The sequence below is a fragment of the Entelurus aequoreus genome, linkage group LG17 (genome assembly GCF_033978785.1).
Source record: "Entelurus aequoreus isolate RoL-2023_Sb linkage group LG17, RoL_Eaeq_v1.1, whole genome shotgun sequence".
NCBI lineage: Eukaryota > Metazoa > Chordata > Actinopteri > Syngnathiformes > Syngnathidae > Entelurus > Entelurus aequoreus.
The window spans coordinates 3,757,845-3,771,453 of NC_084747.1; the positions used below are offsets into that span (position 1 = coordinate 3,757,845).

Sequence of the window (13,609 nt, forward strand, 5' to 3'; positions counted from 1 at the left end):
GAGAATTGGTGTGATATGGTCATATTTCCACACTCTCAGCAGGATCCTAGCAGCACTATTCTGTAAATATATTGCAGCTTCTGCAGCTTCTGGATGTTCTTGCTGGGGATCCCGACAAGAAGTGCGTTGCAGTAGTCTAGCCTTTTTTTCTTCCTTCATTCCTTTGCTTCCTGTCCCCTTGCGCCCTCCTTGTCAGGTTCAAACACTGATGACGTCTATTAAACAAGACAAGAAGCAAGGAGTTAAACGGAGACAGAATTCAATTTGGCTCAATCGAGGAGAAACGCGTAGACACTGTACCCTTGCACAGTGTCGTCCCACGCTCTGACGGAAGATTGTACGTTTCCCTTTTATTTGGACTTTCCCCGATTACGTGGCAACTCAGTGGCCTTGTGGTTAGAGTGTCCGCCCTGAGATCGGTAGGTTGTGAGTTCAAACCCCGGCCGGGTCATACCAAAGACTATAAAAATGGGACCCATTACCTCCCTGCTTGGCACTCAGCATCAAGGGTTGGAATTGGGGGTTAAATCACCAAAAATGATTCCCGGGCGCGGCTACGCTGCTGCCCACTGCTCCCCTCACCTCCCAGGGGGTGATCAAGGGGGATGGGTCAAATGCAGAGGACAAATTTCACCACACCTAGTGCGCGTGTGACAATCATTGGTACTTTAACTTTTACCTTTCACTTTAACAACAGCTGTTTCTAATGGGACGAGGGTCGTAAACAGCCATCGCCTTTGGTTACAAAACAGTTCAAAGAAAAGGTCGTAAACAGCCGTTGCATTCGGTCACAAAACAGTTCAAAGAAAAGGTCGCCTCCTCTCCGCTTTGTTGATCTCGGGTCAAGACAAAATCTTCCTGTGGATTACCGATACATGAAAGAAACCGACACCCTCATGTCACTCCCCATCCTACACAGTGGAGTTTTACAAGCCTTTTGCTTGGTAGGATCAAAGACAGCTTTTGTCCTCTCTGAGCTCGATGTGACACAAAGTTTTGTGACAACTTAGACACAATTATTCTGACACTCCTGGTTGGTTGTTTTCTCTCGCCGGGTTACTTCCTCGTTTGTTTCCTTGTTTCTTCTTTCTACCTCATCATTCTTTTCCTCATTTCCTCTTTCTTGTTTACTCGCTTCATTTATTCATTCTCTATTTTCCAATCATTTCCTTGTTTCCCCTCTCCAACTTCCTCTTCAGTCACTTTCTCGTTTCCTACCTTTTGCATCTTTTTCGTTCATTTCTTCACTTCCCCACCATTTTCTATTCTCTTTCATTTCCTGTCTTGCACCCTCTTCATTTGTTTCCTTGTTCCTCTCCATAGCTTCTCGTTCCTCTTTGCTTCATCTCATTTTTAGCTTCCTCCACTCTATTCTTCCATTTCCTCCAACTCCCTCTCACCTCCTGCTTCCTCGTCGTTCTTTCTCTGTTCCTCTTTTCCTTGTTTTCTACTCTTTCAAAAACGTTGTTTACATGACTCTCCGCATTGTTTGTGTTTTTTTGCACGCAGGCTTTGCAGGCACACCCGGGTACCTGTCCCCGGAGGTCCTGAGAAAGGAGTCATATGGCAAACCCGTGGACATCTGGGCCTGTGGTGAGCTGGTCCCACCGACGCTGGGCTTTACGTACTTGACTTGAACGCAGCACGGCCCTCGCTGGGAGACAACACACAGTGTGTGATGTAATGGTTTACCTGAGTGTGTGTGTGTCACAGGGGTGATCCTCTACATCCTGCTGGTGGGTTACCCTCCTTTCTGGGACGAGGACCAGCACAAGCTCTACCAGCAGATCAAGGCCGGGGCTTACGACGTGAGACCCTCGCCTCGTCTCCGCTATTTCCTTTTCTCTTCTTTCCTCTCGCTTCCTTGTTGACTCTTTATAGCTTCCTGTCCTTTTGTAGGGATGATGTTTGATAAGAAATTATCGAGTCCGAGCCCATTATCGAACCGATTCCTTATCGATTCTCTTATCGAATCCAGATAGGTTGTTGCATATGGAAAAAAAACACACAATATTTGGTTTAACAAAAGCTCACTTTTATTTTATAAGAAAAAAATGTAATAAAATAAGTAAATAAAAATATTGACTGTTGTTACCCCCCTTAATAAAATAAAATTAAAAAAATAAATATTGACTGTTACCCAAAGTATATTAAGTGGGATTTTTCACAAAAACTAATATACACAGTGACACAAAAACAACCTGTCTCTGTGATCACTATAGGTGTATAAATAATAATATAGTGTTAAATAAAATCAGTCCCTTGGGCAAAAAAACTGAAAATAATTCAGCTCTCCAAAAAGTGCACTTCTGCTGCTATTGGAACATACTAACTACACACACTATGACACTAAGAACGCCACAGTCATCAATCAACAATTCTGCAGCCCTGGTTGACATAAGAGGTAACTAGAGATGTCCGATAATATCGGTCTGCCGATATTATCGGCCGATAAATGCGTTAAAATGTAATATCGGAAATTATCGGTATCGTTTTTTTTATTATCAGTATCGTTTTTTTTTGTTTTTTTTATTTTTTATTTATTTATTTTTTATTAAATCCACATAAAAAACACAAGATACACTTACAATTAGTGCACCAACCCAAAAAACCTCCCTCCCCCATTTACACTCATTCACACAAAAGGGTTGTTTCTTTCTGTTATTAATATTCTGCTTCCTACATTATATATCAATATATATCAATACAGTCTGCAAGGGATACAGTCCGTAAGCACACATGATTGTGCGTGCTGCTGCTCCACTAATAATACTAACCTTTAACAGTTAATTTTACAAATTTTCATTATTAATAGTTTCTATGTAACTGTTTTTATATTGTTTTACTTTCTTTTTTATTCAAGAGAATGTTTTTAATTTATTTATCTTATTTTATTTGATTCATTTTTTTAAAAAGTACCTTATCTTCACCATAACTGGTTGTCCAAATTAGGCATAATAATGTGTTAATTCCACGACTGTATATATCGGTTGATATCGGTATCGGTTGATATCGGTATCGGTAATTAAAGAGTTGGACAATATCGGCATATCGGATATCGGCAAAAAGCCATTATCGGACATCCCTAGAGGTAACCTTATTTTAGCCTAAAGGCTACAAGTGAGCAGATATGGAAATTAACCGGCAACAGTTAACGTTAGTTACTCACCGACACTATCACCGGAACTGGGGCTGCAGGTTGAAGCAGAGGAAGAGGGGCGTGCTTCGTCATCTCTGTCGCTGCTTCTCCACGTGTCGAAGACACGCCACGGTTCTCAAACGTTCAGGATATGTGCGGCCTGAACATGTTTCAACATGTTTGTTGTACTGCTCCCCTCACATGAGAGCGAAGCCTGGCAATAATTGCACATTGCCGTTTCCTCGTCGTATTTTTTTGTAAAATGAACACGTGCCTTGAGGCGTTCTTTTCCGGTCCATTATTTTTTGCCGCTTTCCTTATCTGTCGCCTAATGACTGAGCTACGTCATTTCCTGTGATGTCCCACAGGGCATTTCCTGTGGGACGGGATTCGAATAAAGAACCAACTCTTTTTCTTTACTATAGTGGCCTCGATAACGGGAACCGGTTCTCAAAAAGGGATTCGAGTCCATGGAATCGGTTCTTTTCTTATCGAACAACCGGGAGAACCGGTTTCGAACATCATCCCTATCCTTGTGCTCCTTTTTCATTCATTCCTTGTGTCGTCTTTCTGTCCTCTCATCTTGCATCCTCTTTGTTCTTTTCCTTGTTCCCTCTCCATTTCCTTGTTTCCTGTCTTCTTGCTTCCTTTTCGTTCATTTCCCCGTTTCCTCTCCATTGCTTGATTTTGCTTCTTATTTGTTCACTACAGTAGTTTTGTCTCTTTCTCTCTCTTTTTCTCATTTAATCAAGCAAGTTTTCCTCCTCTCTTACATCCTTATTTTCCTTTTCCTCGTTTTCTGAGCAGTCCTTCTGTCCTCCTCTTCTTCTCTCTTGGCTTTCTTTTTTAAGTGTCTTCCTTGTTTCCTCACACCTGCTTCTTCTTATTCATTTCCTCCTTTTCACTTGTTTTTTTCCCTGCTTTTTCAACATTATTCCTCTTTTCTTGTTGCCTCTCTCTTCCCTCCTCTCTCCTGTCCTCTTATTTTCTCTTACTTCCTCTCGCCTCGTTCCCTCTCCCTTCCCATCTCAACAGCTGTGCTGCTGTTTCTTTTTTTGGCAGCTGTTGCGTAACTCTGTCATCTCATTCATATTTTAGGGGGTGGAAGCTTCCCCCCCTCAGGTCACTTTTAACTTGCATGCCAAGGAGTCTGAGACTCTGGATGCCGACTTAACCTCCTAACCTGAAACCAATTGACAGCCTTAAAGGAAAACTGCACTTTTTTTTTGGAATTTTTCCTATAATTCACAATCCCGATGTAAGACAAGAGCACACATTATTTTATGCATTCTAAGTAAAAAAAATTGGCATGTACGAGGTGGCTAACAATGCAGCCATAAATCCCTCTCATTAAACCGCCAACAGTTAATTTACGTCTCGTGACCTGAATATTAACCAACTGTTAGCGATATTGTTATTATCAGCGCTAACGCAGACAAACAATTTTTGCCGCTGCTATGTAGACATATTGAGCCTGTGAGCTGCTGCATTGCCTCTGAGCAGGTGAAAGTTAACTGTAGATCAGGGGTCAGCAACCCAAAATATTGAAAAAGCCATATTCGACCAAAAATACAAAAAACAAATCCATCTTATAATGAAGGCAACACATGATGTAAGTGTCTATATTAGCATGTTCTACCCACTTCTCTAAAGTGGGCTGGCTCAAGGTGGAGGACAGAGTTAAACAACTTGCACTGAGCCTGGTCTATAAAATCCGCTACACCTCCCTGATACCGAAGTACATGTCAAACTACTTCCTTAACGTAAATGACCGCCATAACCACAACACCAGGGGGAGCTCCACTAACCACGTTAAACCCAGATTCCCAACTAACAAAGGTCTTAACTCATTCTCTTTCTATGCCACATCAATGTGGAATGCGCTCCCAACAGGTATAAAAGAAAGGGCATCTCTATCCTCCTTCAAAACCGCAATAAAAGTTCACCTCCAGGCAGCTACAACCCTAAACTAACACCCTCCCCGGATTGCTAATAATCAAATGTAAACAATCAAATGCAGATACTTTTTTTTATGCCTTCTCATCTCTCTCTCTCTCTCTCTCTCTCTCTCTCTCTCTCTCTCTCTCTCTCTCTCTCTCTCTCTCTCTCTCTCTCTCTCTCTTTCTCTGTCTCTCTCTATATGTCCACTACTTGATGTCCATATCCTACCCCCCCAACCCCTCCACACCCCTGATTGTAAATAATGTAAATAATTCAATGTGATTATCTTGTGTGATGACTGTATTATGATGATAGTATATATGATAGTATATATCTGTATCATGAATCAATTTAAGTGGACCCCGACTTAAACAAGTTGAAAAACTTATTCGGGTGTTACCATTTAGTGGTCAATTGTACGGAATATGTACTTCACTGTGCAACGTACTAATAAAAGTCTCAATCAATCTCAAAGGTTGATATAAAGTAAAAAAAAAAAAAAAAAAAAGGTTTTCTGTCAAAGACAACTTTGTTTTTTATAGTAAAACTGAAATAAGCAGTATTGAGTAATTTGAGCCCTAAAAGATCAATCATGCAGGACACCATTGATTTTAAGTCTTTAATATTTTTGAGTAATCACAGTGAAAAGTTCAATAAAATCCTACTAAATATATTTGGCATCCAAAAGGTCCCCCACTCATAAAGTGATACATTTTTATTAGTTTTTTTTTTACTTTTAACACTTAAATTACGAGATCAACTTCAGATATATCTGTCCATTTTACGTTTGAACTATTATTTTGTTTGTTTTATGTAGGGATGTCCGATAATGGCTTTTTGCCGATATCCGATATTGTCCAACTCTTTAATTACCGATACCGATATCAACCGATACCGATATATGCAGTCGTGGAATCAACACATTATTATGCCTAATTTGGACAACCATGTATGGTGAAGATAAGGTACTTTTTAAAAATAATAATAAAATAAGATAACTAAATTAAAAACATTCTCTTGAATAAAAAAGAAAGTAAAACAATATAAAAACAGTTACATAGAAACTAGTAATTAATGAAAATGAGTCAAATTAAGTGTTAAAGGTTAGTACTATTAGTGGAGCAGCAGCACGCACAATCATGTGTGCTTACGGACTGTATCCCTTGCAGACTGTATTGATATATATTGATATATTGTTAATATTAATAACTGTATCCCTGCAGACTGTATTGATATATATTGATATATAATGTAGGAACCAGAATATTGATAACAGAAAGAAATGGGCGGAGGGAGGTTTTTTGGGTTGGTGCACTAATTGTAAGTGTATCTTGTGTTTTTTATGTTGATTTAATTAAAAAAAAAACAACAACAAAAAAACCCAGATACAGATAATAAAAAACAGATACCGATAATTTCTGATATTACATTTTAACGCATTTATCGGCATCGGCATCCCTAGTTTTATGCTCTTTTGTCAAATAAAACTTTGATGTTTTTATATGGCAACCACACAGTATATGCAATATTTTTTCCACATAAAACATTTTAAAGGGATATTTTTTAAGTAATAATTCATTATAACATAGATTTTTTGTCTTTTTTTTTTTTTAGCAATGGCAAAAAAAAGAAAAATAAAGACAAAAGAAAAAAAACAGCCTGCATGGCAGCTTTGTGTCAACATTGCAACTTTTTCTTGTTAGATTTCACCTCATTCCACTTTTTTTTAATTTTTGCAATTTTTGCAGAATGTGTGGCGGGCCGGTAAACAATTAGCCGCGGGCCGCAAATGGCCCCCGGGTCGCACTTTGGACACCCCTGTTCTAATGGATTTTATTACAATCTTTGGCAAGCTGGGTAACGTTTGCTGTGGTCTGGAACAACATGGCACACAAACAACTATCTAACATGCAGCCAATATTACATACAGATAATGTCTCATGAGACATGCAAATATAAATTAAATACACAGAGGACATACGTAAAGGAAATTAAATGAGCTCAAATATACCTACAAACGAGGCACAATGATGCAATATGTACATACAGCTAGCATAAATAGCATGGATTAACTTGCAGTCATGTATTGACCAAATATGCCTGATTAGCACTCCACGCAAAGTCAAAAAAAATCAACAAAGCTCACCTTTGCGCATTCACGCACAGCATAAAACATTTGGTGGACAAAATGAGACAAAGAAGGAGTGGCATGAAACACACACACACATATATATATATATATAATTAGGGATGTCCGATAATATCGGCCTGCCGATATTATCGGCCGATATATGCGTTAAAATGTAATATCGGAAATTATCGGTATCGTTTTTTTTTTTTTCAGTATCGTTTTTTTTTTTTTTTTTTAATTAAATCCACATAAAAAACACAAGATACACTTACAATTAGTGCACCAACCCAAAAAACCTCCCTCCCCCATTTACACTCATTCACACAAAAGGGTTGTTTCTTTCTGTTATTAATATTCTGCTTCCTACATTATATATCAATATATATCAATACAGTCTGCAAGGGATACAGTCCGTAAGCACACATGATTGTGCGTGCTGCTGCTCCACTAATAGTACTAACCTTTAACAGTTAATTTTACAAATTTTCATTCATTACTAGTTTCTATGTAACTGTTTTTATATTGTTGTACTTTCTTTTTTATTCGAGAAAATGTTTTTAATTTATTTATCTTATTTTACAAATTTTTTTAAAAAGTACCTTATCTTCAACATACCTGGTTGTCCAAATTAGGCATAATAATGTGTTAATTCCACGACTGCATATATCGGTTGATATCGGTATCGGTAATTAAAGAGTTGGACAATATCGGATATCGGCAAAAAGCCATTATCGGACATCCCTAATATATATATATATATATATATATATATATATATATATATATATATATATATATATATATATATATATATATATATATATATATATATATATATGTGTGTGTGTGTGCTTGTCTCACATAAGGGATGATAAGCAAAATTCCAAAAATAGTGCAGTTCCCCTTTAACAGTTTTTTACCTGACAGCATTTCCTCCACTACCATGCTTAAAAAAAATAAAAAATGAGTCCTAGTAATGCATTTCTCTGATAAGTAGCTGCATATTTTTCACTTTATGACCTGTACTTGCCCTTCAGTTCCCTTCTCCTGAGTGGGACACGGTGACCCCAGAGGCCAAAAACCTGATCAACCAGATGCTGACCATCAACCCGGCCAAGAGGATCACCGCCCAGGAGGCCCTCAAGCACCCGTGGGTCTGCGTAAGTGGCCCACAATCTAACCTCCCCATCGACTCATCGACTGCGTATTTATTATTCTGCTCTTCTCATGCAGCAACGGTCCACAGTGGCGTCCATGATGCACAGACAGGAGACCGTGGAGTGCCTGAAGAAGTTCAACGCCAGGAGGAAACTGAAAGTAGGTTATTTTTTTCTGGAAAGATTATTTTATTTATATGATGTCTAATACACTGGAAAGCCTCACAAGATTTTGGAGATGAAGCAAAAAATTGAAAGAAGAGGTAAAAAAAAAAGTGATGAAATCATTGTTTATTTTGTGCAAACAGAAAATATACTTGGCATTAGGGCTGGGAATCTTTGGGTGTCCCACGATTCGATTCAAAATCGATTCTTGGGGTCACGATTCGATTCAGAATCGATTTTTTTTTTTCAATTCAACACGATTCTCGATTCAAAAACGATTTTTTTTTATTTTTTTTAATTTTTTTTATTTTTTTTAAAAATGAAAACAATACACAACAATACCATAATAATGCAATACAATTTCAAAACAAAACCCGACCCAGCAACATTCAGAATAGCAATAAACAGAGCAATTGAGGACACACAAACATGACACAGAACAATCTAAAAGTAGTGAGACAAAAATGAATATTATCAACAACAGTATCAATATTAGTAACAATTTCAACATAGTAGTGATTAAAAATCCCTCGTTGATATTATCATTACAAACATTAATTTAAAAAAAAAATACAAAAAATTAACAATAGTGTCACAGTGGCTTACACTTGCATCGCATCTCATAAACTAAATGTCTAATGATAATGTCAATGAGGGATTTTTAATCACTGCTATGTTGAAATTGTAACTAATATTGATACTGTTGTTGATAATATTCATTTTTGTTTCACTACTTTTGCTTTGCTCTGTGTCGCGTTTGTGTCTCCTCTCAATTGCTCTGTGTTGCTGGGTCGGGTTTGGTTTTGGAATTGGATTGCATTGTTATGGTATTGCTGTGTATTGTTTTGTTGGATTGATTAATTTAAAAAAAAAAAATAATAAAATAAAAAAAAAAAAAAAAAAAAAATTAAATAAAAAAAAAAGAGAATTGATTCTGAATCGCACAACGTCAGAATCGCGATTCGAATTCGAATCGATTTTTTCCCACACCCCTACTTGGCATAAATATAAAACAACTATTTATTCAACATATCTCCAATCACTGCAATTAAACAGACAACAAACACTTAGAAAAAGACTGAGCCCCCAATATAAAATCAGCCCTGACCCAAGTGATAAAAATGGAACATTTTGAGATAAACTGCACATATTTAATAAGTTGTATCCAGGATTGATCTGTATTATAATTGTGCATTGTTTATGTATTTTTTTTCTCGTTACCCCTTTTTTAATATATGACAAAAATGAACTGGAATGATTGTGTATTTCTTCAAAAAAAAAAAGAACAATGCCAAGCAAGGACCGCATGGACAATATATACTGTATAAGTACGCAAAACAATCGAAAAAAATTCATAAAATAAATGCAATATAAAAAAAATAAAAAAAGTCGAACACCTTGGAGTTCAGACCAAAGCACGGATGTATACAAAGTTTTTTATTAGCTCTCAGCATGTTCAAAAAGTATTAATTTGTTATATTAATATAATATAACTTGCTTTGCCGCCTATAAAACTGAGCTAAGATGTCCGGCGTGGCTTAGTTGGTAGAGCGGCCGTGCCAGCCAGCAACCTCAGGGTTCCTTGTTCGATCCCCGGTTTCCGCCATAGTCACTTCCGTTGAGCAAGACACCTCCTGCTGCTATTACTGTGTGAATGTGGAAATAGTGTCAAAGCGCTTTGAGTACATTAAAGGTAGAAAAGTGCTGTACAAGTATATGTGTATAATATTATGATAGATCATTTATTGATGTGTGTATGTATGTATATATATATAACTATATATATATATATATACATATATATATATATACATAGTTATATATATATATATATATATATATATATATATATATATATATATATATATATATATTAGGGATGTCCAATAATGGCTTTTTGCCGATATCCGATATTCCGATATTGTCCAACTCTTTAATTACCAATACCGATATCAACCGATACCGATATCAACCGATATATGCAGTCGTGGAATTAACACATTATTATGCCTAATTTGGACAACCAGGTATGGTGAAGATAAGGTACTTTTTAAAAATAAGATAACTAAATTAAAAACATTTTCTTGAATAAAAAAGAAAGTAAAACAATATAAAAACAGTTACATAGAAACTAGTAATGAATGGAAATTTGTCAAATTAACTGTTAAAGGTTAGTACTATTAGTGGAGCAGCAGCACGCACAATCATGTGTGCTTACGGACTGTATCCCTTGCAGACTGTATTGATATATATTGATATATAATGTAGGAAGCAGAATATTAATAACAGAAAGAAACAACCCTTTTGTGTGAATGAGTGTAAATGGGGGAGGGAGGTTTTTTGGGTTGGTGCACTAATTGTAAGTGTATCTTGTGTTTTTTATGTTGATTTAATAAAAAAAAAAAAACTTTAAAAAAACTGATACAGATAATAAAAAAACCGATACCGATAATTTCCGATATTACATTTTAGGACATCCCTAATATATATATATATATATATTATATATATATATATATATAATATATATTAGAGATATATGGCCGATATATGCGTTAAAATGTAATATCGGAAATTATCGGTATCGGTTTTTTTATTATCGGTATCGTTTTTTAAATTTTTTTTTATTAAATCCACATAAAAAACACAAGATACACTTACAATTAGTGCACCAACCCAAAAAACCTCCCTCCCCCATTTACACTCATTCACACAAAAGGGTTGTTTCTTTCTGTTATTAATATTCTGCTTCCTACATTATATATCAATATATATCAATACAGTCTGCAAGGGATACAGTCCGTAAGCACACATGATTGTGCGTGCTGCTGCTCCACTAATAGTACTAACCTTTAACAGTTAATTTTACTAATTTTCATTCATTAGTAGTTTCTATGTAACTGTTTTTATATTGTTGTACTTTCTTTTTTATTCAAGAAAATGTTTTTAATTTATTCATCCTTTTTTATTTGATTCATTTTTTTAAAAAGTACCTTATCTTCACCATACCTGGTTGTCCAAATTAGGCATAATAATGTGTTAATTCCACGACTGTATATATCGGTTGATATCGGTATCGGTTGATATCGGTATCAGTAATTAAAGAGTTGGACAATATCGGCATATCGGATATCGGCAAAAAGCCATTATCGGACATCCCTAATATATATATATATAACTATGTATATATATATACATATATATATATATATATATATATATATATATATATATATATATATATATATATATATATATATATATATATACTACAGGCAAATAGTATGGGTAAAAGAAGTGTAAAGGTGACTATGTGAGTGTTATTTTGTTTGTTGGGTTCTAATTGTATTTAGAAGGTTTTTTTAAACAGTTTTTTAATGCTTTAGCTATAAAAATTGTTGTTTTATGAAAAATAATCCTACTTAGTGAAAACGAATTTACTGTAGTCAAGTCCAGAACCAATTAGATGCGATAAACAAGGGACGAATGTTCATTATTTGATTTGGGAAAAACATGTTTTGGAGTGTTTTGTAGACACGTGATACACTTGAGAGTTATTCACGTGCTTATTATTGTTCATAAGTCTATCATTTCTTGTGTAACTGCACTAGTGGAGTTCTGTGGAGGACAAAGTTTCAAAATGAGCTCATCTCATCTCTTGGTATATTTCCCTTCTGCCCACACATTTTTTTTCATTTCACACTTAATTACTCCTCCTCACACATGCTCCAGGCTTTGTTTTCATTTGTTTGTCTGAATGAGCTGCGGTCCTTTTTATTAACATTTTGACAATGAAAATATTAATCAGTGTAATATCTTAAATGTTTGTACATTCATCTTTAAACGTCCACGGTGGTTTTAAGCATTTTAAAATAATGTTATGTTTAACTCTATATGTAATTAACTGGTTTGTTTCTTTTTTTTTTAACACATTATTTTTTTGTTTTGTATTTAGTATTTACACATTGAGTCTAACCCAGGGGTCACCAACGCGGTGCCCGCGGGCACCAGGTCACCCGTAAGGACCAGATGAGTAGCCCGCCGGCCTGTTCTAAAAATAGCTCAAATAGCAGCACTTACCAGTGAGCTGCCTCTATTTTTTAAATGTTATTTATTTACTAGCAAGCTGGTCTCGCTTTGCTCGACATTTTTAATTCTAAGAGAGACAAAACTCAAATAGAATTTGAAAATCCAAGAAAATATTTTAAAGACTTGGTCTTCACTTGTTTAAATAAGTTCATTAATTTTTTTACTTTGCTTCTTATAACTTTCAGAAAGACAATTTTAGAGAAAAAATACAACCTTAAAAATGATTTTAGGATTTTTAAACACATATACCTTTTTACCTTTTAAATTCCTTCCTCTTCTTTCCTGACAATTTAAATCAATGTTCAAGTAAATTTATTTTTTTTATTGTAAAGAATAATAAATACATTTTAATTTAATTCTTCATTTTAGCTTCTGTTTTTTGGACGAAGAATATTTGTGAAATATTTCTTCAAACTTATTATGATTAAAATTCAAAAAAATTATTCTGGCAAATCTAGAAAATCTGTAGAATCAAATTTGAATCTTATTTCAAAGTCTTTTGAAATTGAAATTTTTGTTCTGGAAAATCTAGAAGAAATAATGATTTGTCTTTGTTAGAAATTTAGCTTGGTTCAATTTGTTATATATTCTAACAAAGTGTAGATTAGATTATAACCTATTTAAAAGATGTCATCAAAATTCTAAAATTAATCTTAATCAGGAAAAATTACTAATGATGTTCCATCAATTTTTTTTTAAAATTTTTTCAAAAAGATTCGAATTATCTAGTTTTTCTCTCCTTTTTTTCGGTAGAATTTTGAATTTTAAAGAGTCGAAATTGAAGATAAACTATGTTTCAAAATTTAATTGTCATTTGTTTCGTGTTTTCTCCTCTTTTAAACCGTTCAATTAAGTGTAAATATCATTCATTATTAATAATAACATAGAGCTAAAGGTAAATTGAGCAAATTGGCTATTTCTGGCAATTTATTTAAGTGTGTATCAAACTGGTAGCCCTTCGCATTAATCACTACCCAAGAAGTAGCT

General features: G+C 35.0%; 1 protein-coding gene across 17 annotated transcripts in view; it reads left to right on the forward strand.

Annotated features, from left to right (window-relative positions):
* The window catches only part of LOC133632149 (calcium/calmodulin-dependent protein kinase type II subunit beta-like), a 231,670-nt gene that overhangs the window by 126,451 nt on the left and 91,610 nt on the right, over positions 1-13,609 (forward strand). For all 17 annotated transcript variants that reach the window (XM_062024415.1, XM_062024398.1, XM_062024401.1 and 14 more), the window contains exons 8-11: positions 1,510-1,593; positions 1,714-1,808; positions 8,249-8,371; positions 8,445-8,528. In XM_062024415.1, coding sequence (XP_061880399.1) covers positions 1,510-1,593; positions 1,714-1,808; positions 8,249-8,371; positions 8,445-8,528 — 386 coding nt within the window. The remainder of the gene's footprint in view (positions 1-1,509; positions 1,594-1,713; positions 1,809-8,248; positions 8,372-8,444; positions 8,529-13,609) is intronic.